The 25,128-nt window shown below is 43.9% G+C and overlaps 1 protein-coding gene across 1 annotated transcript in view; it reads left to right on the top strand.

Moving 5' to 3' along the window:
* LOC124016910 (protein kinase C delta type-like) overlaps nt 1-23,123 on the top strand; it is a 33,701-nt gene extending 10,578 nt beyond the window's left edge. Inside the window, exons 6-18 of the mRNA XM_046332247.1 lie at nt 1,482-1,513; nt 1,712-1,797; nt 4,382-4,511; nt 4,605-4,705; nt 8,911-9,004; nt 9,290-9,420; nt 9,648-9,821; nt 11,942-12,033; nt 19,841-19,903; nt 20,156-20,294; nt 20,482-20,670; nt 21,609-21,737; nt 22,008-23,123. Of these exons, the coding sequence (XP_046188203.1) occupies nt 1,482-1,513; nt 1,712-1,797; nt 4,382-4,511; nt 4,605-4,705; nt 8,911-9,004; nt 9,290-9,420; nt 9,648-9,821; nt 11,942-12,033; nt 19,841-19,903; nt 20,156-20,294; nt 20,482-20,670; nt 21,609-21,737; nt 22,008-22,166 (1,519 nt within the window). The 3' untranslated portion in view covers nt 22,167-23,123. The remainder of the gene's footprint in view (nt 1-1,481; nt 1,514-1,711; nt 1,798-4,381; nt 4,512-4,604; nt 4,706-8,910; nt 9,005-9,289; nt 9,421-9,647; nt 9,822-11,941; nt 12,034-19,840; nt 19,904-20,155; nt 20,295-20,481; nt 20,671-21,608; nt 21,738-22,007) is intronic.
* Nucleotides 23,124-25,128: the final 2,005 nt, after the last annotated feature.

The following is a 25,128-nucleotide window of genomic DNA, read 5'->3' as shown; positions in this document are numbered from 1 at the left end:
TGCTCAAAAAAATACTAATACAACTGCTCTGAGAAAAAGATGGCTATCAAAATTGATTGGCACCCCTGTTTTCAATACTTTGTGCACCCTCCCCTGGCAAAAATAGCGGCACTTAGCCTTGTTCTATAATGTTTTATGGGATTGAAGAACACATTGGGAGGGATGTTAGACCATTCCTCCATACAGCATCTTTCCAGATCCTTGATATTCTTCGGTCTGCGCATATGGACTGCCCAACAAGGCCCCATGACCAGTGGAAGCAAAACAGCCTCATGTGGAAGCAAAACAGCCTCATGTGGAAGCAAAACAGCCTCATGTGGAAGCAAAACAGCCTCATGTGGAAGCAAAACAGCCTCATGTGGAAGCAAAAAAACAGCCCATAAAAACAGCCTCAATATAAGCAAAACAGCCTCATATTTTATAGTAACATCAATATACCATATTTTATAGTAGGCATGTGGTTATTTTCTGCATATGCATCCTTCTTTCAAGGCCAAACCCACCACTGGTGTGTGTGGCCAAAGAGCTCTATTCGTGTCTCATCTGACCATAGCACCTGGTTCTAATCCAAGTGCCAATGCCGTTTACCAAACTCTAGGCGTTTACATTTGTTGGTTTCTCTCAATAAAGGCTTTTCTATGGCAACCCTTCCAAATAGTCTATTGGCATGGAGGTGGCGTCTAATTCTAGATTTGGAGACTTGGCAACCCCAGGATGTGACCAAGTTCTGTAATTCTCCAACTGTTGCCATTGCTCTTTTCTTTGCCTCCCAAACCATCTTCCTCACTGCGCGTGGGGACGAGATACACGTGGGTCCACTGCCAGGCAAGTTTACCATTGTTCCAGTGGTTATAAACTTCTTCATTGCTTCCCTAATAGTGGTAAGCTGTATATATATTTTTTTTTTCAGTCTGTTTTTTGTACACATTGCCTGATTTTATGAAAGTCAAAAACCATTTGTCTCTTTACATTAGCGAGTTCTTTGCCTATCCCCATGGTGATGGGTGACAAATGGGCCAACTCCTTTAACCCCAGTGAAACAGGAAGCCCTGAAAGGTCACAATACAGTTCCTTAAGCAGAAATGAACTTAAAACAAAGCTGAATGTTAATGCAGATTCAATTTTGTTAGATTGTATTCATAAGAATCCTTAGGGCTGCCAATTCTGCCAAGAATCTTTTTTAGATTTTATTTTATGACTAAAAAAGTTTTTTTCTCCGAGCAATTGTATTAGTATGAAATAATATAATTTCCCCATATTGTTTGCGTACAAAATAGCTCAGTATTTATGTTCTTTATTTTATACAGTCTTCTTTGCTCGTCTTTATCAAGGGTGCCAATCATTTTGGTCGTGACTGTACAGTATGTACTCCATTCTCACTTTATCTCCTTTCATCATCAGCACAACACCTAATCATTAGGTGATCATCATCTTCACTGGCCCTCCATAATCTCTCACTCCTATACCTTTGTATTCTACAGGGGCCTCAACAAGCAAGGCTACAAGTGCAGACGTAAGTGTACAATAACATGGACTGCTCTGCTATACAAACCAATGCACACACCATCATAGATACACAGTATAAACACTGTAGCTATGAACACTCCCACACTGCAGGGCAGACTATACAGCACTACCAGTGACTTTCATATCTGCCTGTATGAACGGTGCTCACCTGCCATCAATATACTCCATATCCCTTCTCTCCCAGAATGCAATGCAGCCATCCACAAGAAATGCATCGACAAGATCATTGGCAGGTGTACGGGCACGGCCGCCAACAGCCGGGACACTGTGGTACGTTGGGACTACTTATTCATTCATTGATTAGGACATTTCCTTATTTACTTGTCCTGTGTCAGTCCAACGTGGAGTTTTCTCCCTCTCCCTGCAACCGTGAGTGTGAGTGTCATTCCAGTTTATCTAATCTGTTTAGTTAGGCTATTACATGTTATACACTGATTATACAAAACGTTAACTACACTTGCTCTTTCCATGACATAGACTGACCAGGTGAAAGCTATGATTCCTTATTGATGTCACTTGGTAAATCTATTTCAGTGTAGATGAAAGGGAGAAGACAGGTTAAAGATGGATTTTTAAGCCTTGAGACAGTTGAGACATGGATTGCATATGTGTGCCAGTCAGAGAGTGAATGGGAAAAAAATAAAGAAATGTAAAGTCCCTTTGAATGGGGTATGGTTGTAATCAATCAGTATTTATGAAGCCCTTTTTACATCAGCCGATGTCACAAAGAGCTATACAGACACCTAGCTTAAACCCCAAGCAGCAGCAATGCAGGTGTAGAAGCACGGTGGCGAGGAAAAACTCCCTAGAAAGGCCAGAACCTAGGAAGAAACCTAGAGAGGAACCAGGATCTGAGGGGTGGCCAGTCCTCTTGTGGCTGTGCCGGGTGGAGATTATAACAGAACATGGCCAAGATGTTCATATGTTCATAGATGACCAGCATGGTCAAATAATAATAATAACAGTGGTTGTAGAGGGTGCAACAGGTCAGCACCTCAGTGGTAAATATCAGTTGGCTTTTCATAGCCGATCATTCAGAGTTAGAGACAGCAGGTGCTGTAGAGGGAGAGAGTCCAAACCAGCAGGTCCGGGACAAGGTAGCACGTCCGGTGAACAGGTCAGGGTTCCATAGCCGCAGGCAGAACAGTTGAAACTGGAGCAGCAGCATGACCAGGTGGACTGGAGACAGCAAGGAGTCATCATGCCAGGTAGTCCTGAGGCATGGTCCTAGGGCTCAGGTCCTCTGAGAGGAGAGAGAGAATTAGAGGGAGCATACTTAAATTTACACAGGACACCGGATAAGACATGAGAAATACTCAAGATATAACAGACTAATCCTAGCCCCCCCGACACATAAACTATTGCAGCATAAATACTGGAGGCTGAGACAGGAGGGGTCGGTGCCAGGCGCACAGGTTTGTGTCAAGAACTGCAACGCGGCTGGGGTTTTCATGCTCAACATTTTCCTGTGTGTATCAAGAATGGTCCACCACCTAAAGGACATCCAGCCAACATCCCTTTGGAATGCTTTCGACACCATGAGGGTGTTCAGAGGGCAAAAGGGGGGATGCAACTCAATATTAGGGAGGTGTTCCTAATGTTTGGTATACTCAGTGTATATGACTATGGCCAGTTACTGTGTCTTTTAAAAGACTCACGTATGGCCTTATGTCAATTGAGAAGTCAGTAGTTCTCAATGATTTCCTCAGGGACCCCCAGCCGTTCCAGAGTTAGCACACCTGATTCAATTTGTTAATAAACACAATAATAAAATCTATGGATTTTTTACAATATGATATGGCTATTACACCAAAATAAATAAATAAACTCTCAGGTTCTACAAATAATCTTTGAGATTGAGAAATGTTCTTTGTAGAACCTTTCTCCATAAAAAAGGGTTCTATATAGCCCCAAAAAGGGTTGTAACCATAGCGGGGTTTCATAAACTCGGTCCTGCCCCCCCCTGGTGCACTTTTAGTTTTTTGCCCTCGCATTACACAGCTGATTCAAATAATCAAAGCTTGATGATTAGTTAATTATTTGAATCAGCTGTGTAGTGCACAGGCAAAAACAAAAATGTGCACCAAGGGGGAGCCCAGGACCAAGTTTAGGAAACCCTGTTTTATAGAACATTAGGAAAGGGTTCTTTATAGCTCCATACAGATTATATTTAGAAACTTAAACATGGTTCTTTATAGAACCTTCAACAAAAGGTTCCATATAGCACCAAAATGTGTTCCGCTATGGTTACAGCCAAATAACCCTTATTTGGAACTATATAGAACCATTTGTTTTTAGTGTGTAGCTGTGATGCCATTAGCTGTCGAAGTGTCAAAGGGTCAGAGTCCAAACTAGCAGGCATCAATCAGACATGCAACCAATCGGATGAGGTCCCCTCACATTCCAGTCAATATGAATCAATAGAGTGGACAAAAGAGCACAGATAACGGAGCTTAGTTACATTCAAAAGTGAGGGATTCTGCATTCACTCACACCTGAGGAGTGGTGAGAAGGGGCATGTTCTGAGTGAGAGAGGGGCTTAAATAAGGCCATCTGTAGACTAGAGATAGAGCAGGAGAGGAGACCAAGAGAAAGTGTGTCTGTCAGTCTGTGGCCTTCTAAGGGACCCCCACGGACACTACTACAGGAAGCATCACACCACGGGATGCAAAACCAAAGGAGAGGGGGAGAGAGCGTGGCAGGAGAGAGAGAGACAGAGCGAGAGCGAGGAAGAGAAATGGGGATGATGAGACAGGTGCGCAGGGCCATGAGGTACCCTCCCAGGCGGGTGTTTTGCCCCCAGTTGGTACCGCTGGATCTGGGTGTTGATGAGTTGTGTGTGTGTCCGTCACAGTTCCAGAAGGAGCGCTTTAAGATTGACATGCCACACCGCTTCAAGAACCACAACTACATGAGTCCTACCTTCTGTGACCACTGTGGCAGTCTGCTGTGGGGCCTGGTCAAACAGGGCCTCAAGTGTGAAGGTAGGGAGCTGTGTGTGTGCTGTGTCTGTTGTGTTTGTGTTGTCATTGTATTTACCTATACAGTATACTGTAACTCTTTCTATTCTCTTGTAGATTGTGCCATGAATGTGCATCATAAGTGTCAGGATAAAGTGGCCAACCTTTGTGGAATCAACCAGAAACTACTAGCTGAAGCACTTACTCAAGTCAGCCAGGTAAGTGAGAGAGTTTGTCGTGTGTATGTGCAAGCGTGCAGGCATGTGGTCTGTGTGTCCCGTGTATGTGGACGTACGTTCTTGCAAGCGATTGCAGCAAAAGCAGTCATCTCGCTGTGATGTTCTCAGATGGATTTAGGGCTCTCAACATGTAAAAATACAAAAAATAATTTAGTGGAATTGAACAAGACCACTTTCTCTTGGTTACAGACAGCCAAAATCAATGTGTGCTTAAAGCTGAAGTTGCAATGAGTCAGCAGGCATTTGAATGGCATCTCTGCGTTGCTCAGAGGACGATGGACAGAAAATGCGCTGTCGTCAGTTATACGAAATGGTGCCAATTTTGTACTGTCACTAAGTATGATCATATTTATTTTACAGTTATAAGAAAGGTGAAATATTATAGTAAGTCATTTAGAATTAGATTGTTAGTATATTTAGAAATAATTTCAATAATTTCAAGCACTATTCCCCTACTTATTTTCAATAGGAAAACAAATCTTACATGATTTTTCATATTTTCATATTTTTATCATGTTTGTACTGTGTACTTGAGCTTGTGTCCTCAAAAGTGACTGCACATCACCGATGTATACATTTTTTTTACCAGAAAGGTGAGATTTGAATCTTTCTGGCAGTATTAGAATTGTTTGTATTTATTATCAATCCCCGTTAGCTGGTGCCAAGGCAGTAGCTACTCTTCCTGGGGTCCAGCAACATTGGGGCAGTTATACATTTGAAAAACATTACAATAAATTCATAACAGATTTCACAACATATTAAGTGTGTGCCCTCAGGCCTCTACTCTACTACTACTTATCTATAACACAAAATCTATGTGTATATGTGTGTATATTGCGTATTTTATCATTTGTATGCATGTGTCTATGTTTGTGTTGCTTCAGAGTCCCTGCTGTTCCATAAGGTGTACTTTTATCTGTTTGTTTTATCTGATTTTACTGCTGGCATAAGTTACTTTATGTGGAATAGAGTTCCATGTCGTCATGGCACCTTCCATTGTCTGTTCTGGACTTGGGGACTGTGAAGAGACCTCTGGTGGCATGTCTTGTGGGGTATGCATGGGTGTCTGAGCTGTGTGCCAGTAGTTTAGACAGACAGCTTGGTGCATTCAACATGTCAATACCTCTCATAAATAAAAGTAGTGATGAAGACATTCTCTCTTCCACTTTAAACCAGGAGAGATTGACATGCTTATTATTAATGTTAGCTCTATGTGTACATCCAAAGGCCAGCCATGCTGCCCTGTTCTGAGCCAAATGCAATTAACCTAAATTCACTCTTTGTTGCACCTGTCCACACGACTGAACAGTAGTCCAAGTGTGATAAAACTAGGGCTTGTAGGACCTGCCTTGCTGATAGTGCTGTTAAGAAGGCAGAGTAGTGCTTTAGTATGGACAGACTTATCCCCATCTTAGCTACTGTTGGATCAATATGTTTTGACCATGACAGTTTACAATCCAGGGTTACTCCAAGCAGTTTAGTCACCTCAACTTGCTCAGTTTCCACATTATTCATAACAAGATTTAGTTGAGGTTTAGGGTTTAGTGAATGATTTGTCCCAAATACAATGCCTTTAGTTAGTACAGATTGAAAAAAGTAACGGGCCTAGACAGCTGCCCTGGGGAATTCCTGATTCCCCTGGATTATGTTGGAGAGGTTTCCATTAAAGAACACCCTCTGTGTTCAGTTAGACAGGTAACTCTTTATCCACAATATAGCAGGGGGTGTAAAGCCATAACATATATGTTATGGCTTCCTTAAAGCCCCGCCCCCCCTCAGTCCGGCTTAAAACTTACTCTTGAGAGTTGAAATAGTAGAATGCACAAGGTGCAATTTCAAAATTGGTTAGCGCATCATCAGTTCCTCTTGTCATGTTAGTCATTGCATACTATAAGAGAGCTATTACTTGTCAGAAATGTCCAGATCAAGTTTGGTACAGCAAATTGGCCAGTGTTACCTAGTGTTGATTTTTCAGTGTAACATTTCTAGTGTTGATTCAGGAGTTGTTGTCTAGTGGACGAGTGGGGTGTTGGGGTTGAGATTTGGGTTAGTGGGGTTGGGGTTGGTGGTGATGGCCCTTTCCCTGCCGGTGTAGGAAGTGTCCCCTTTTCCAGCACAGGTTGCAGCGGCGTGTTGAGATACAGTCTGAGGTGGAATGGATGTCTTTACAGATCTTACAGATGATGGCTGTGCAGGTTGTGGCCAGATAGCCCAGTTGGCCACAGTTCCTGCATAGTTTGGGCATGCTGTAGTAGTGGACGGAGCACCTGTTGTTCCCAAGTGTGATGGTGCTGGGGAGGTGTTGGACTCCGCCCACTCCATTTGATCCGGTCTTAACTGGACCAGCCATTTTCGTGCCCCAGTCCAGACATTGTTACCTTTCCTTCAAATCAAATGTATTTATATAGCCTGTACAGAAACCCAGCCTAAAACCCCAAACAGCAAGCAATGCAGGTGTAGAAGCACGGTGGCTAGGAAAAACTCCCTAGAAAGGCCAAAACCTAGGAAGAAACCTAGAGAGGAACCAGACTATGAGGGGTGGGCCAGTCCTCTTCTGGCTGTGCCGGGTGGAGATTATAACAGAACATGGCCAAGATGTTCAAATGTTCATAAATGACCAGCATGGTCAAATAATAATAATCACAGGCAAAACAGTTGAAACTGGAGCAGCAGCACGGCCAGGTGGACTGGGGACAGCAAGGAGTCATCATGTCAGGTAGTCCTGGGGCATGGTCATAGGGCTCAGGTTCTCAGAGAGAGAGAAAGAAAGAGAGAATTAGAGAGAGCATACTTAAATTCACACAGGACACCGGATAAGACAGGAGAAGTACTCCAGATATAACAAACTGACCCTAGCCCCCCAACACATAAACTACTGCAGCGTAAATACTGGAGGCTGAGACAGGAGGGGTCAGGAGACACTGTGGCCCCATCCGATGATACCCCCGACAGGGCCAAACAGGAAGGATATAACCCCACCCACTTTTCCAAAGCACAGCCCCCACACCACTAGAGGGATATCTTCAACCACCAACTTACCATCCTGAGACACGGCCGAGTATAGCCCACGAAGATCTCCGCCACGGCACAACCCAAGGGGGGGTGCCAACCCAGACAGGAAGATCACATCAGTGACTCAATCACTTCATCCATCCAACTTCAACCCACTCAACTTCATCCATAAGCCCTTGAGGTGTTGGGTGGACTGTGGACTGGGGTGTCAGGTCGGGCCGCGGTCAAGCCACTGTTACCTTTCCTTCTTCCCCAGTCCTTCCGGGGTGTTGAGTGGTCATGGACTAGGGGAACAGCAACAGCCGCGGTAAAGCCACTGTTCGAAAGAAAATCAAATACAAGCGAGACAGATAGAAAAAGATGGTAGAGAGAGGGAGGGATACAACCCCAGGACATCCCCACCACACAGGGATGGGCATAATAAAGAGAAACCCGAGCTGTAACTAGTTACATTTTAGGTCCATTTATTTGGTTATTTCAAAATTCATTACATGTTAAAATGTTAAATCAAATTCCAAATAATAAACAATTCAAACAACAATCTGAGGAGCAAGCAGCCATGGAAGGGTGCCCGAGACCCAGAGGTCAATTGTGTCCCTCCCCTGTGGTCCGCTCGCTCCTGGTGAAGGTCTGGTGTTTGGTCCCTCCTCGTCTGGTGCTGGGACTGGCCAATTGGTTCTGGATTGGTGCTGGGACTGGTGCTGGATCTGCAGAGGGGAGGAATGACAACCTGAGGAGCAATCAGGCACACAAGGGAGCCCTAAATCCAGGGGTCAGTGATGGCATTCGCCTGTTGTCCGATCGCTCTGGGTGAAGGTCTGATGTTTAGCTCCCCCCTCCTCCCTCTTGTGGTGGTGGCTGGTTCCTGGTTGTGGGCTGGTGCCAGTTCTGTGAGCGCGATAGTGGGAGGTAGGGATAGAGAGACATGGAGAGAGCGAGGAGTAGAGATTGTGTCCATCGGCCTTGGCTGGCTTGGAAAGTTGACCGTTTCCATCAGACTTCACTCACATAGAAAAGTTGGATGGAAACATGGTTAGTGTTGATTTAAGACTGAAGAATTTGCTGTGTGGATATGTCAGTGGTGAAAAGGAACGTGTTTTTATTTGCTTCTCCCTCTCATCACCCTTTTGTAAACATTTTCTCTCTCCCTCTGTCGCCTGTATGTTTTCCAGAAATCCTCCTCTCGGCGCTCAGACCCAACCCTACCTGACCCAGATATAGGGGTCTATGAGGAAGTCATTAGGAACTCCATTGGTGGTCTGGATGGTCAGTGTGTGTTTGATTTTATGAACATATTTGATGATGATGTGTGATGTTAAATTCACTGAAATCAAGTTGGTGTAAATTGTTTGAAGACAAACATGTTTTCATATTTATTACCCTTACAGAAAAAACACGATTTAACATGTGAAAACGTGTTTTTGGAACACTCCACATGATCACTTGTGAAATTTGTGTGTTTTTTCCATAAGGGTAATGTTAATTATAATAAGGATGTTGATAATGACGAATGGGATGATGACTTTATAATGACCTGTGTGGGTTCCCCAGACGGCCCCTCCTATGCCAGGCTGTGGGAGGGCTCAAGCCCTCACCCCCCATCTCGCCTCACCCACCTGACACGCATCAACGTAGACAACTTTGTTTTTCACAAGGTCCTGGGCAAGGGCAGCTTTGGCAAGGTAAGCCTGGTACAGCAGACAGTCAGGATCCTAGAGCAGCACAGTTCACATACTGGACACCAGTAGACACAACAGACTTTATGGGAGGATATTACCACCAATATAATATTTAAATCAGGTTCACCCCTCTTCTTTTGTTTTCTCTTGTCTTCTTCTCTTCTTTCCTTTATTCTGTTCTTTTCCTCTCATTTTATTCCCCTTACTGTCCCCCACCCTTCTCTCCCCAGGTCCTGCTGGCAGAGTTGAAAGGTCAGGGGGAGTGGTTTGCGGTGAAGGCTCTGAAGAAAGACGTGGTTCTGATGGATGATGATGTGGAGTGTACCATGGTGGAGAAGAGAGTCCTGGCCCTGGCCTGGGACAACCCCTTCCTCACACACCTCTACTCCACCTTCCAGTCCAAGGTACGGACTCTAGCCCTACACACACTCCTTGGTCCTCTTACTGTGTGTCAATCTGGCTATTACAGCAACATATAGCAATGTGATGTGCTGAAGAGAAGCAAAAACACAACAGAAAGATTAGCTGTTGTTTTTTTTCTGATTAGCATTAGCAAAAGATACAGTGCCTTGCGAAAGTATTCGGCCCCCTTGAACTTTGCGACCTTTTGCCACATTTCAGGCTTCAAACATAAAGATATAAAACTGTATTTTTTTGTGAAGAATCAACAACAAGTGGGACACAATCATGAAGTGGAACGATATTTATTGGATATTTCAAACTTTTTTAACAAATCAAAAACTAAAAAATTGGGCGTGCAAAATTATTCAGCCCCCTTTACTTTCAGTGCAGCAAACTCTCTCCAGAAGTTCAGTGAGGATCTCTGAATGATCCAATGTTGACCTAAATGACTAATGATGATAAATACAATCCACCTGTGTGTAATCAAGCCTCCGTATAAATGCACCTGCACTGTGATCGTCTCAGAGGTCTGTTAAAAGCGCAGAGAGCATCATGAAGAACAAGGAACACACCAGGCAGGTCCGAGACACTGTTGTGAAGAAGTTTAAAGCCGGATTTGGATACAAAAAGATTTCCCAAGCTTTAAACATCCCAAGGAGCACTGTGCAAGCGATAATATTGAAATGGAAGGATTATCAGACCACTGCAAATCTACCAAGACCTGGCCGTCCCTCTAAACTTTCAGCTCATACAAGGAGAAGACTGATCAGAGATGCAGCCAAGAGGCCCATGATCACTCTGGATGAACTGCAGAGATCTACAGCTGAGGTGGGAGACTCTGTCCATAGGACAACAATCAGTCGTATATTGCACAAATCTGGCCTTTACGGAAGAGTGGTAAGAAGAAAGCCATTTCTTAAAGATATCCATAAAAAGTGTTTTTTAAAGTTTGCCACAAGCCACCTGGGAGACACACCAAACATGTGGAAGAAGGTGCTCTGGTCAGATGAAACCAAAATTGAACTTTTTGGCAACAATGAAAAACGTTATGTTTGGCGTAAAAGCAACACAGCTCATCACCCTGAATACACCATCCCCACTGTCAAACATGGTGGTGGCAGCATCATGGTTTGGGCCTGCTTTTCTTCAGCAGGGACAGGGAAGATGGTTAAAATTGATGGGAAGATGAATGGAGCCAAATACAGGATCATTCTGGAAGAAAACCTGATGGAGTCTGCAAAAGACCTGTCTTCCAACAAGACAATGATCCAAAACATAAAGCAAAATCTAGAATGGAATGGTTCCAAAAAAACAATTTATCATTTAAGTCAAAACATAAAGCAAAATCATTCACAATGTGGAATCACTTTACAATTCAAAAATCTTAAAGCATATCCAGGTGTTAGAATGGCCAAGTCAAAGTCCAGACCTGAATCCAATCGAGAATCTGTGGAAAGAACTGAAAACTGCTGTTCACAAATGCTCTCCATCCAACCTCACTGAGCTCGAGCTGTTTTGCAAGGAGGAATGGGAAAAAATGTCAGTCTCTCGATGTGAAAAACTGATAGAGACATACCCCACAGCTGTAATCGGAGCAAAAGGTGGCGCTACAAAGCTGTAATCTAGTAACAGGTTGTGAGTTCAAACCCCGAGCTGACAAGGTGTCGTTCTGCCCCTGAACAAAGTATTAGGCCGTCATTGAAAATAAGAATATGTTCTTAACTGACTTGCCTGGTTAAATAAAGGTAAAAAAAAAAAATGTAATTAAGGGGGCTGAATAATTTGGCACGCCCAATGTTTCAGTTTTTGATTTGTTAAAAAAGTTTGAAATATCCAATAAATGTTGTTCCACTTCATGATTGTGTCCCACTTGTTGTTGATTATTCACAAAAAAATACAGTTTTATATGTTTATGTTTTGAAGCCTGAAATGTGGCAAAAGGTCGCAAAGTTCAAGGGGGCCGAATACTTTCGCAAGGCACTGTAAGTGTCTACAAAAGCTGTCTCCAATAACAAGTGATATAAACGCATAACAAACTCGCTTTCATAGCTTATTACACTACTACTGTACTGGGGACTATACATTGTGTTATGATGCCTGACGTTGAGCGTGTTGTCCACAGGAACACTTGTTCTTTGTCATGGAGTATCTGAATGGAGGAGACCTGATGTTCCATATTCAGGAGAAGGGACGGTTTGACCTCTACAGGGCAACGTGAGTTTCACCTGTCAGAAACACTGATAGTGTATAGATAGTTTGAGTGAGGTCAAACACAGAGGAGGTACAGAGTCTCGTGGCTGTTGAGCTCTTCTGAGTGTGTATCTGAAACTGGATGTTAAACTAACTGGTGCTCAGTTTGGGATTATGGAGATGTTCAGTCCCCGGGAGCCTGTATAGCCCCTGTGCTCAGGACAGGTGAGATGAGGAGGCATTCACTTCGATACCTGATCCAGCATGGGCTAGACAGTTTCAGAGAGAGAGAGATATTCACCCTCTCGCTGTATTAATCATTAACCAATTGTGCGTGTGTATGTTTGCACACCAGACAAGCTGGCATCACAGAATGAAGTCTTGGTTTGGTTTCTTGGACAGATTGGTAAACTGCTGAGTTTCCAATGAGTTTCACTATCTCAGAACATAATGAACCTGTTTATCTATTCACTGACTGACCCTAACCTCTTAACCCAGTGGCACAGACACAGTGGGCCATGACTAAATCACACTTAAGACATTCCAGTAAATACACACTGTTTCTTACAGAGTTGCCTCTTCACCATTTGGCATGTATTGTGCGGTTCCCTCAGACACAGTGTGCGCGTGTGTGTGTGTGTGTGCGCGCGTGCGTGCGCGTCTACATGCATATGTATCACTGGCTACTTTAATAAATGGATCACTAGTCACTTTATACAATGCACTCTAAATAATGCCACTTTAATAATGTTTACATATCTTACATGACTCATATCACATGTAAACTCAGTAAAAAAAGAAACGTCCTCTCACTGTCAACTGCATTTATTTTCAGCAAACTTAACATGTTCATACAAATATTTACACATAACAAGATTCAACAACTGAGACATAAACTGAACAAGTTCCACAGACATGTGACTAACATAAATTGAATAATGTGTCCCTGAACAAAGGGGGTGTCAAAATCAAAAGTAACAGTCAGTATCTGGTGTGGCCACCAGCTGCATTAAGTACTACAGTGCATCTCCTCCTCATGGACCACCAGATTTGCCAGTTCTTGCTGTGAGATGTTACCCCACTCTTCCACCAAGGCACCTGGAAGTTCCCAGACATTTCTGGGGGGAATGGCCCTAGTCCTTACCCTCCGTTCCAACAGGTCCCAGACCTGCTCAATGGAATTGAGATCCCGGGCTCTTCACTGAATGTCAGAACACTGACATTCCTGTCTTGCAGGAAATCACCCACAGAACGAGCAGTATGGCTGGTGGCATTGTCATGCTGGAGGGTCATGTCAGGATGAGCCTGCAGGAAGGGTACCACATGAGGGAGGAGGATGTCTTCCCTGTAATGTACAGCGTTGAGATTGCCTGCAACAACAACAAGCTCAGTCCGATGATGCTGTGACACGCCGCCCCAGACCATGACGGACCCTCCACCTTCAAATCGATCCCGCTCCAGAGTACAGGCCTCGGTGTAACGCTCATTCCTTCGAAGATAAACGCGAATCCGACCATCACCCCTGGTGAGACAGACAAAACCACGACTCGTCTGTGAACTGGAGTGCAAGAGCCCAAGATGGTTCCGACCATCGCACGTTAAGTCGACATTTTAGAATGTTTGGGTATTACTGCTTTTAAAACGTTAGTCAACCTAATTGTAACCGTTAGTAACCTATTGCTCTTAAAGAGACCGTAATGTGATTGTAGTCCTAGGTATTATAATAGTCTTGTAGTTGGAGCGAGTGGTCGCATCTGCACGTCGCTCCAACGGGTAGTATAACTTTTTCATTATATTTCATTATATCACAACGGTTTGATTTGTCTTATCTTAGCAATTTCTTCTCAGCTAGCTACATAGCCGTCTTTGTATCAAAAGATAATTGCGTAATTACAATTTCAACGTAGTCTTCACTAGTCTTCACTAGCCAGCTAGCTAACGTCCACTGATTAGCTGCACTGGAGAAACTGTTACACTCAACTGAACGACTTGATTAGTTTAGTGTCAGCTAGCTACATAGCTGTCTTTGCTGTCTTCGTATCATCGTATCATCGTATCCAAGATAATTGTGTTGTTTAGGTTTAGAGTGTGTAGTCTTAGAGTGATTATCTTAATTTACCGAGGTTAGCTAGCCAGCTATTTGTCGTCCTTAACGTAGGTGACTCTGCTAGCTAGCCAACAGCTAGCCAACGCTAGCCAACGTCTTCTGTATAGAACTCAACTACCCGGTCATTCACAGGTTGTATCACATTTTCACTTCATTTTCATTACAGTACAACGGTTTGATTTGTTTGATCGTAGCTAGCTACTTAGCTAGCTACATAGCCGTCTTTGTATCAAAGATAATTGTGTAGTCTAGAGCGATTTTCTAGGTTCGCTAGCCATCTATTGTCGTTCTTTTAGCAACGTAACGTAAACAACACTGCTAGCTAGCCTGCTAGCCCCGAATCAACACTGCAGAAACTATTACACTCAACGGAACGACTTGATTAGTGTAGTGTCAACAACGCACCCACTGCCAGCTGGCCTACTTCAGCAGTACTGTATCATTTTAATCATTTTAGTCAATAAGATTCTTGCTACGTAGCTTAACTTTCTGAACATTCGAGACGTGTAGTCCACTTGTCATTCAATCTCCTTTGCATTAGCGTAGCCTCTTCTGTAGCCTGTCAACTATGTGTCGGTTTATCCCTGTTCTCTCCTCTCTGCACAGACCATACAAACGCTCCTCACCGCGTGGCCGCGGCCACCCTACTCTGGTGGTCCCAGCGCGCACGACCCACGTGGAGTTCCAGGTCTCCGGTAGCCTCTGGAACTGCCAATCTGCGGTCAACAAGGCAGAGTTCATCTCAGCCCATGCCTCCCTCCAGTCCCTCGACTTCTTGGCCCTGACGGAAACATGGATCACCACAGACAACACTGCTACTCCTACTGCTCTCTCTTCGTCCGCCCACGTGTTCTCGCACAGCTGGTCAGCCACCGGGATCCTCATCTCTCCCAAGTGGTCATTCTCTCTTTCTCCCCTTACCCATCTGTCTATCGCCTCCTTTGAATTCCATGCTGTCACAGTCACTAGCCCTTTCAAGCTTAACATCCTTATCATTTATCGCCCTCCAGGTTCCCTCGGAGAGTTCATAATGAGCTTGATGCCTTGATAAGCTCCTTTCCTGAGGACGGCTCACCTCTCACAGTTCTGGGCGACTTTAACCTCCCCACGTCTACCTTTGACTCTTTCCTCTCTGCCTCCTTCTTTCCACTCCTCTCCTCTTTTGACCTCACCCTCTCACCTTCCCCCCTACTCACAAGGCAGGCAATACGCTACCTCATCTTTACTAGATGCTGTTCTTCCACTAACCTCATTGCAACTCCCCTCCAAGTCTCCGACCACTGCCTTGTATCCTTTTCCCTCTCGCTCTCATCCAACACCTCCCACACTGCCCCTACTCGGATGGTATCGCGCCGTCCCAACCTTCGTTCTCTCCCCCGCTACTCTCTCCTCTTCCATCCTATCATCTCTTCCCTCCGCTCAAACCTTCTCCCACCTATCTCCTGATTCTGCCTCCTCAACCCTCCTCTCCTCCCTCTCTGCATCCCTTGACTCTCTATGTCCCCTATCCTCCAGGCCGGCTCGGTCCTCCCCTCCCGCTCCGTGGCTCGATGACTCATTGCGAGCTCACAGAACAGGGCTCCGGGCAGCCGAGCGGAAATGGAGGAAAACTCGCCTCCCTGCGGACCTGGCATCCTTTCACTCCCTCCTCTCTACATTTTCCTCCTCTGTCTCTGCTGCTAAAGCCACTTTCTACCACGCTAAATTCCAAGCTTCTGCCTCTAACCCTAGGAAGCTCTTTGCCACCTTCTCCTCCCTCCTGAATCCTCCGCCCCCTCCCCCTCCTCCCTCTCTGCAGATGACTTCGTCAACCATTTTGAAAAGAAGGTCGACGACATCCGATCCTCGTTTGCTAAGTCAAACGACACCGCTGGTTCTGCTCACACTGCCCTACCCTATGCTCTGACCTCTTTCTCCCCTCTCTCTCCAGATGAAATCTCGCGTCTTGTGACGGCCGGCCGCCCAACAACCTGCCCGCTTGACCCTATCCCCTCCTCTCTTCTCCAGACCATTTCCGGAGACCTTCTCCCTTACCTCACCTCGCTCATCAACTCATCCCTGACCGTTGGCTACGTCCCTTCCGTCTTCAAGAGAGCGAGAGTTGCACCCCTTCTGAAAAAACCTACACTCGATCCCTCCGATGTCAACAATTACAGACCAGTATCCCTTCTTTCTTTTCTCTCCAAAACTCTTGAACGTGCCGTCCTTGGCCAGCTCTCCCGCTATCTCTCTCTGAATGACCTTCTTGATCCAAATCAGTCAGGTTTCAAGACTAGTCATTCAACTGAGACTGTCTCCTCTGTATCACGGAGGCGCTCCGCACTGCTAAAGCTAACTCTCTCTCCTCTGCTCTCATCCTTCTAGATCTATCGGCTGCCTTCGATACTGTGAACCATCAGATCCTCCTCTCCACCCTCTCCGAGTTGGGCATCTCCGGCGCGGCCCACCATTGTGTACCTGACAGGTCGCTCCTACCAGGTGGCGTGGCGAGAATCTGTCTCCTCACCACGCGCTCTCACCACTGGTGTCCCCCAGGGCTCTGTTCTTGGCCCTCTCCTATTCTCGCTATACACCAAGTCACTTGGCTCTGTCATAACCTCACATGGTCTCTCTTATCATTGCTATGCAGACGACACACAATTAATCTTCTCCTTTCCCCTTCTGATGACCAGGTGGCGAATCGCATTCTGCATGTCTGGCAGACATATCAGTGTGGATGACGGATCACCACCTCAAGCTGAACCTCGGCAAGACGGAGCTGCTCTTCCTCCCGGGGAAGGACTGCCCGTTCCATGATCTCGCCATCACGGTTGACAACTCCACTGTGTCCTCCTCCCAGAGCGCCAAGAACCTTGGTGTGATCCTGGACAACACCCTGTCGTTCTCAACTAACATCAAGGCGGTGGCCCGTTCCTGTAGGTTCATGCTCTACAACATCCGCAGAGTACGACCCTGCCTCACACAGGAAGCGGCGCAGGTCCTAATCCAGGCACTTGTCATCTCCCGTCTGGATTACTGCAACTCGCTGTTGGCTGGGCTCCCTGCCTGTGCCATTAAACCCCTTCAACTCATCCAGAACGCGCAGCCCGTCTGGTGTTCAACCTTCCCAAGTTCTCTCACGTCACCCCGCTCCTCCGTTCTCTCCACTGGCTTCCAGTTGAAGCTCGCATCCGCTACAAGACCATGGTGCTTGCCTACGGAGCTGTGAGGGGAACGGCACCTCAGTTCCAGGCTCTGATCAGGCCCTACACCCAAACAAGGGCACTGCGTTCATCCACCTCTGGCCTGCTCGCCTCCCTACCACTGAGGAAGTACAGCTCCCGCTCAGCCCAGTCAAAACTGTTCGCTGCCCTGGCCCCCCAATGGTGGAACAAACTCCCTCACGACGCCAGGACAGCGGAGTCAATCACCACCTTCCGGAGACACCTGAAACCCCACCTCTTTAAGGAATACCTAGGATAGGTTAAGTAATCCCTCTCACCCCACCCCCCCTAAGTTTTAGATGCACTATTGTTAAGTGACTGTCCCACTGGATGTCATAAGGTGAATGCACCAATTTGTAAGTCGCTCTGGATAAGAGCGTCTGCTAAATGACTTAAATGTAAATGTAAAATGTAAGAGCACTTTTTGCCAGTCCTGTCTGGTTCAGCGAGGGTCGGTTTGTGCCCATAGGCGATGTTGTTGCCGGTGATGTCTGGTGAGAACCTGCCTTACAAAAGGCCTACAAGCCCTCAGTCCAGCCTCTCCCAGCCTATTGCGGACAGTCTGAGCACTGATGGAGGGATTGTGTGTTCCTGGTGTAACTCGGGCAGTTGTTGCCATCCTGTACCTGTACCGCAGGTGTGATGTTCTGATGTACCGATCCTGTGCAGGTGTTGTTACACTTGGTCTGCCACTGCGAAGACGATCAGCTGTCCATCCTGTCTCCCTGTAGCGCTGTCTTAGCCGTCTCACAGTACAGACATTGGAATGTATTGCTCTGGCCACATCTGCAGTCCTCATGCCTCCTTGCAGCATGCCTAAGGCACGTTCCCGCAGATGAGCAGGGACCCTGGGCATCTTTCTGTTGGTGTTTTTCAGAGTCAGTAGAAAGGCCTCTTTATTGTCCTAAGTTTTCATAACTGTGACCTTAATTGCCTACCGTCTGTAAGCAGTTAGTGTCTTAACGAGCGTTCCACAGGTGCATGTTCATTAATTATTTATGGGTCATTGAACAAGCATGGGAAATGGTGTTTAACCCCTTTACAATGAAGATCTGTGAGGTTATTTGGATTTTTACAAATGATCTTTGAAAGACAGGGTCCTGAAAAAGGGACGTTTCTTTTTTTGCTGAGTTTATATACTCTATTTTATACCATCTACTGCACCTTGCCTATGCTGCTTGGCCATCTCTCATCCATATTCTTACATGTACATATTCTCATTCTCCCCTAGATTTGTGTGTATTAGGTAGTTGTTGGGGAATTGCTACTGTCGCATTAATATCTGCTAACCATGTGTATGTGACAAATAAAGTTGGATTTGTTTTGATTTAGTATACTATGGTATAAATACTATAGTATTCACTGTTGTGTTTTTTAAGACTTTATTGTACTTAAAAAAAATACTTTATTGTGTTTTTTTGTGCTTTTAATATCCAATCTTTAAAAAATTGAGCTGCTGTCACGCCCTGACCTTGGATATCTCTGTTTTCTATATATTTTGGTTAGGTCAGGGTATGTACTCTAGGTTTTTGTATGTCTAGGGTTTTTTGTATGTCTAGGGTTTTTGTATGTCTATGTTGGCCTGATATGGTTCCCAATCAGAGACAGCTGTTTATCGTTGTCTCTGATTGGGGATCATATTTAGGCAGGCCTTTTCCCCACTTTCTGGTGTAGGATCTGTTCTGTTTAGTTGCCTGTCTGCATTATTCGTATAGCTTAACGTTTTGTTTGTGCTTGTTTGTTTTGCTGAGTTTCGGTTTTATTAAAAACATGTGGAACTCATCTTTATAACGAACGGGACAGCTCTACTACAGTATGCTGGGAAATCTGAAAATGATGAGCATGGTTTTGATGGGAATGTTTTACTCTCCACAAAGTAAAACTGACTCAATCACAATCTCACATTCAACACTTGTTATTAACACCAACACTGTTTTTTTTTAAAACCACTAGTGTTAATTTCACTCTTAGAGTTAATGTAACTCCTGAATCAACACTATAATGTTACACTAAAAAATCAACACTAAGTAACACTGGCCAATTTGCTGTGTACTTGTTAGTGATTGAGTGTTGAGTGAGAGTCCTGTCTGCACAAAATCCACTTCCTGTCAATCAATCAGTCTCTTAATCCTAATCTCTCCATCCATATCAAGGCCCAATCAGTTCCCCCACCCCAGAGGTGAAAAGAAAAGCAGGTCAGAGATAGGCTAATCCTTTAGCTGTGGCTAGGCTGGGGCCACTGGGCCAAGAGCATCTCTCAGGTTTCATTCATCCTTACAGTATGCAGCCATTGTTCAGCTGCCTCCTCTGTGTACCACTCTATACAAATGCCATCTTCAGTAATGCAGCTAGCTACACACTGGACTGGAGTCCTCAGGGACAGACAGCATTGTTCAGGGGCCAACTCAATAGGGAGATGGATAGATAGAGTAGTACTCTGCTGCCAGCTAGCTGGACCTCTAGACTGTGTAGTGATGTTTATTTATTTTTCCTCCCTCCTTTCTTCTCTCCCTCCCTCCAGGTTCTACTCTGCTGAGATCATCTGTGGCCTTCAGTTTCTGCACTCCAAAGGGATCATTTACAGGTAAGTCACAAACACCATCATCGGCACTCTAATGTACACTCACTAACCACTCACTCAATCACATTACCATACAGATAAAAGAGAATGGCCAGAGCCCCTCCACCAAGGATTGATATAGTGATAGTGTCACATTGTGGGACAGTGAGTATGTGATTATTAGCTGTCGTAACTCTAGTCACACTCTCACCCTTTCCCCTCCACACCGATCTTTCCTCTTACTCTCCCTTACTTGTTTTGTCTCTCTGCCCTCAGAGACCTGAAGTTGGACAATGTAATGTTGGATCATAGTGGTCACGTAAAGATAGCAGACTTTGGCATGTGTAAGGAGAACGTGTTTGGGGAGAACCAGGCTACAACCTTCTGTGGGACTCCTGACTACATCGCTCCAGAGGTATGGAACACAGACATATACATGGATGGATCATCTCAAACGACACCCTATTCCTTATTTAGTACCCTGCTTTTGACCAGAGCCAGAGTAGTGCACTTAATAAGGAATAGGGTATTATTTGAAAAACTATCACAGTGAGGGTCTCACTATGATGATATCACTCACTGTGTCTTCCTGTCACTTTTAGATCCTGCTGGGTCAGAAGTACTCCTTCTCTGTGGACTGGTGGTCGTTTGGAGTGCTGCTATACGAGATGCTGATTGGCCAGTCCCCCTTCCATGGTGATGATGAGGACGAGCTGTTTGAGTCTATCCGTACAGACACGCCCCACTACCCTCGCTGGATCACCAAGGAGGCCAAGGACCTGATGGAGAGGGTCTGTATGCCCCCCCCCATACAGTGTCCCAATTCTGCCGCTGAGTTTGTTTCTCTCCTCCTTTGTGTGTTTTTATCCCTTTCTCACTGTTTCTCTCCTCCTTTGTGTGTTTTTATCCCTTTCTCACTGTTTCTCTCCTCCGTTGTGTGTTTTTATCCCTTTCTCACTGTTTCTCTCCTCCGTTGTGTGTTTTTATCCCTTTCTCACTGTTTCTCTCCTCCTTTGTGTGTTTTTATCCCTTTCTCACTGTTTCTCTCCTCCGTTGTGTGTTTTTATCCCTTTCTCACTGTTTCTCTCCTCTGTGTGTTTTTATCCCTTTCTCACTGTTTCTCTCCTCCGTTGTGTGTTTTTATCCCTTTCTCACTGTTTCTCTCCTCCGTTGTGTGTTTTTATCCCTTTCTCACTGTTTCTCTCCTCCTTTGTGTGTTTTTATCCCTTTCTCACTGTTTCTCTCCTCCGTTGTGTGTTTTTATCCCTTTCTCACTGTTTCTCTCCTCCGTTGTGTGTTTTTATCCCTTTCTCACTGTTTCTCTCCTCCGTTGTGTGTTTTTATCCCTTTCTCACTGTTTCTCTCCTCCTTTGTGTGTTTTTATCCCTTTCTCACTGTTTCTCTCCTCCGTTGTGTGTTTTTATCCCTTTCTCACTGTTTCTCTCCTCCGTTGTGTGTTTTTATCCCTTTCTCACTGTTTCTCTCCTCCTTTGTGAGTTTTTATCCCTTTCTCACTGTTTCTCTCCTCCTTTGTGTGTTTTTATCTCCTCCGTTGTGTGTTTTTATCCCTTTCTCACTGTGTTTCTCTCCTCCTTTGTGTGTTTTTATCCCTTTCTCACTGTGTTTCTCTCCTCCTTTGTGTGTTTTTATCCCTTTCTCACTGTGTTTCTCTCCTCCTTTGTGTGTTTTTATCCCTTTCTCACTGTGTTTCTCTCCTCCGCCCCTGCAGCTGTTTGAGAGAGACTCCACTCGCAGGCTAGGCATCGTGGGTAACATCCGTGTTCACCCCTTCTTCAAAACCATCAGCTGGTCTGCCCTTGAGAAAAGGGAGGTGGAACCCCCCTTCAGACCCAAAGTGGTACGGTCTAGACATGAGGTTTTATAGTGACGATATAGGACAGTTGTAATAGGCCTACGACAACATAACATATTTGGGGTAGTTTCAAAGGGGAGAAGAGGCTGTCACTGACAGCCATTCGTGTATCAAGTCAAAGATCTACAGTAATTCAACTACTGAATGCTCTGTAGAAATCCGGCATTTGCTGTTTATTATTTGATTCATCACTTACTGTCTTCATCTATCATGTATCCTCTCTTCTGATTGGCATATCTCTTCTGCCAATCACAGAAAGCCCCAAATGACTGCAGCAACTTTGACAGGGAGTTCCTCAGTGAGAAGCCCCGCCTCTCCCATGGTGACAAGAACTTCATGGATTCCATGGACCAATCCGCTTTCGCCGGCTTCTCCTTCATCAACCCAGAGATGGAGCACCTCTTGGAAAAGTGACGGAGGGGTCTCTCAGCCAATCCCCATGCTCTTAGTTCTCAGTGACATCACTGGGGTCATAGGGGAAAGGTGAAGCCAGGATTACATTACTACTGTTTTAGGGTCACTTTGTCAAGGTGTCCTCATTCATGTGATCAAACCTTCAACTTGAGTGAGCTGTTCTACGTTCAGTATTTGTGACTGTAATAGAAACACAAGTTTCCTCTTCGGGTACTTACTTAGTGAAATGATAAGAGTTAAACTTATACAGGAATTGGCCTCTGTTGTACAGATAGGTGTTATTGTGTGCATGCTAGAGTGTCCAGGTGTACTAGGGGCCTTATATTTTAATGGTCGTGTGTGTGTGTGTGTGTGTGTGTGTGTGTGTGTGTGTGTGTGTGTGTGTGTGTGTGTGTGTGTGTGTGTGTGTGTGTGTGTGTGTGTGTGTGTGTGTGTGTGTGTGTGTGTGTGTGTGTGTGTGTGTGTGTGTGTGTGGAAATGTAAATGTAAATGCAGAGGGTTTTGTGTGAATGAGCTGTTTGCATGCATAAAGACCTCATACCGACACCAACCACCTCTCAATCTCAACAACCTCTGAATGTGTGTCACGTACTCTTGAAAGATTAACTGAATCAAAGTTCAGTTTGTCACTGCATGGGGAGCCCTTGCATCTACTAGCCAAGTACGAGGGAGTTGTGGTCTGTGTTTGCCATAACAAGACCAAGTTCAGACTGAGCAACTACAGGTATCCCTGCCATTCCATGTAGCGTCATCTGGGACAGGGACAGATTTGGTGTAAGTGAATAAGTGCTTATTGTGTATGATGCTATATGAATGTCTTTATTTGAGTGGTACTTAGTGAGATTCTGTATATAGATCTATATGTATATTGATGTTGCGTATATTATTGGTGCGCTAAGGATTAGCTTTTTTTACTGTCTCCATTTTACATCTTAATAAAAAATCATCAACTCCCAGTGTCTTTAGTCACTTGTCAAGTGTTACTCACTCTGTGATGAACATACAAAACACAGTGATGTTTTATAAACCACACTCTCAGTGAACTCATCAAGAAATTGCCTATTAGCAAGATTAACCAATCAAATACCTTTGCTTTCTGCAAATAGTGAACTCTTTTTTTTTTATTGTAAATGTGAATCTAAATTAAATTCCCATGAGAATTTACCTTAATTTCTGATTTAGTTCTTGTATCTAAAAATCAATATTGGAGTGACGATGCCTCCTAGCGGGCCACTTGCAATAATGTACACATCGTTCTGGCGACGTAATGGGTCTTTACCATAGATATTGGTCGTTACTAGTTACCACAGCCACAAAGTCATAAACCCGCCTAAATCTGAAAATAAACTCAATCATTGGTTACAAAGGGATTTATCTCCTGAATGGTAGAATATTGCTCACAAAGGCTGAGTGTATTTCCAGGCTCACTTATGCTGCATGTCGAAAACAAGATAAGCAAGAACATTGCTAATGTGCCTTTTAATCTTGTATGGAAGAACAGGACACATTATATCAAGACATCTGTGATTATGAAGAGGGTTGGTCTCAATTTTCTTGATTTTCCCACTTTGAATAGCACTCTAGATTAATTGGATTAAGCAATTCCTGAAGAATCCTAGTTGTATATGGAATTGTATCTCTCGATATGTTTTTTCTCATTTAGGTGGCCTCAAAATGTTCCTAATGTGTAATTACAATATTGAAAAAATCCCGACTAATTCATCTAATTTCCATAACAATCCCTTTTAGCTTGGTCTTTGATCTACAAGCACAATTTTTCTCCATACAGATATTTTATCTGAAATAATAGATTTAGGCATTTTATACAAAGGCAAGTCCCTGTTTTTTGATAAATGGTTCCTAAACAATCTCCTATTGGTGAGTCAACTGTTTGTTCAATGATAAAGGTGTTTTCTTTTATTATGTCAAATTGTTTAGCTTTTCATAAGATACTGATAACTCCAAAGGAATTTACTGTAGTTTTTTATGCAATCCCCTCTGTAGTTATTTAACTTTTTAAGGATGTATCCAAATCTATGCCCTCTTCTTCACCATCTCTTCTTGATCGAGCTGACTCACCAGCAGGCAAGATATGTTTCTCTCCTACTGTTTGTAACAACGTTAGGAAAATACACGCCTTATTTTAATGTAATATTGTTTCAGTCCCATACGTCATGTCTTTCTGGAATGGGCTTTAAGGAAATATTCATTTAAAAATATGTTGTCTCAGAAGTTTCTTTTAACTAATAAGATGACATACGTTTCATATAAATGAGTCCACAAGTGCTACCCTACTAAACATGATCTTGAAAAGTTAGAAAAATACATTGATATTTATTGTACCTTCAATAATTAACAACCGGAGACGTTTTTACATTTAGTTTGGCTTTGCTCTTATACCCAAAAGCTGTGGCAAGATACAGTATCTGTACATTTCTTTTAGATATATACATGTTAATTTTTCTCTTATCCTTAAACATGTGATATTTTGTTTTACATTGTAAAGCAAAGTCTATGCAAAGCCTTTCTTTTTAATCCAAGTCATTGTTATTTTAGCTAAATTCCATATTCACAAATGTAAATGTAAGCGTCAAAAGCCTCTGTTTGTTATTTTTGAGAATGAAATTGAACAATATAGAAACACAAGTTCTTCTTTCATAACATAAAAGAAATAAAAACTTTGAATGTTTGTCATTTTTACAAGGTCTTTATATAATGTATTGACTTTATTCCCTTGACTGTTGTTTGTAATGTGTGTATACTCTGTTGAATAATAGGTTTGTTTTTCTATATTATATATTTGGAATTTCTTTATAATATACAAAATATACATATGAAAACCTAAACCTGCCTATTTCTAAAATGTATCTTCTTAAAATGTTATTTTAAACCTTAACCACACTTCTAACCTTATGCTTACCCCTATCCTTAAATGAAAAAAAAATGCAACTGTTTTCATACA

The sequence above is a fragment of the Oncorhynchus gorbuscha genome, unplaced genomic scaffold (genome assembly GCF_021184085.1).
Source record: "Oncorhynchus gorbuscha isolate QuinsamMale2020 ecotype Even-year unplaced genomic scaffold, OgorEven_v1.0 Un_scaffold_1119, whole genome shotgun sequence".
Lineage (NCBI taxonomy): Eukaryota > Metazoa > Chordata > Actinopteri > Salmoniformes > Salmonidae > Oncorhynchus > Oncorhynchus gorbuscha.
Note: the sequence above shows the minus strand (reverse complement) of the source record. Positions and strands in the feature narration are given on the sequence as shown.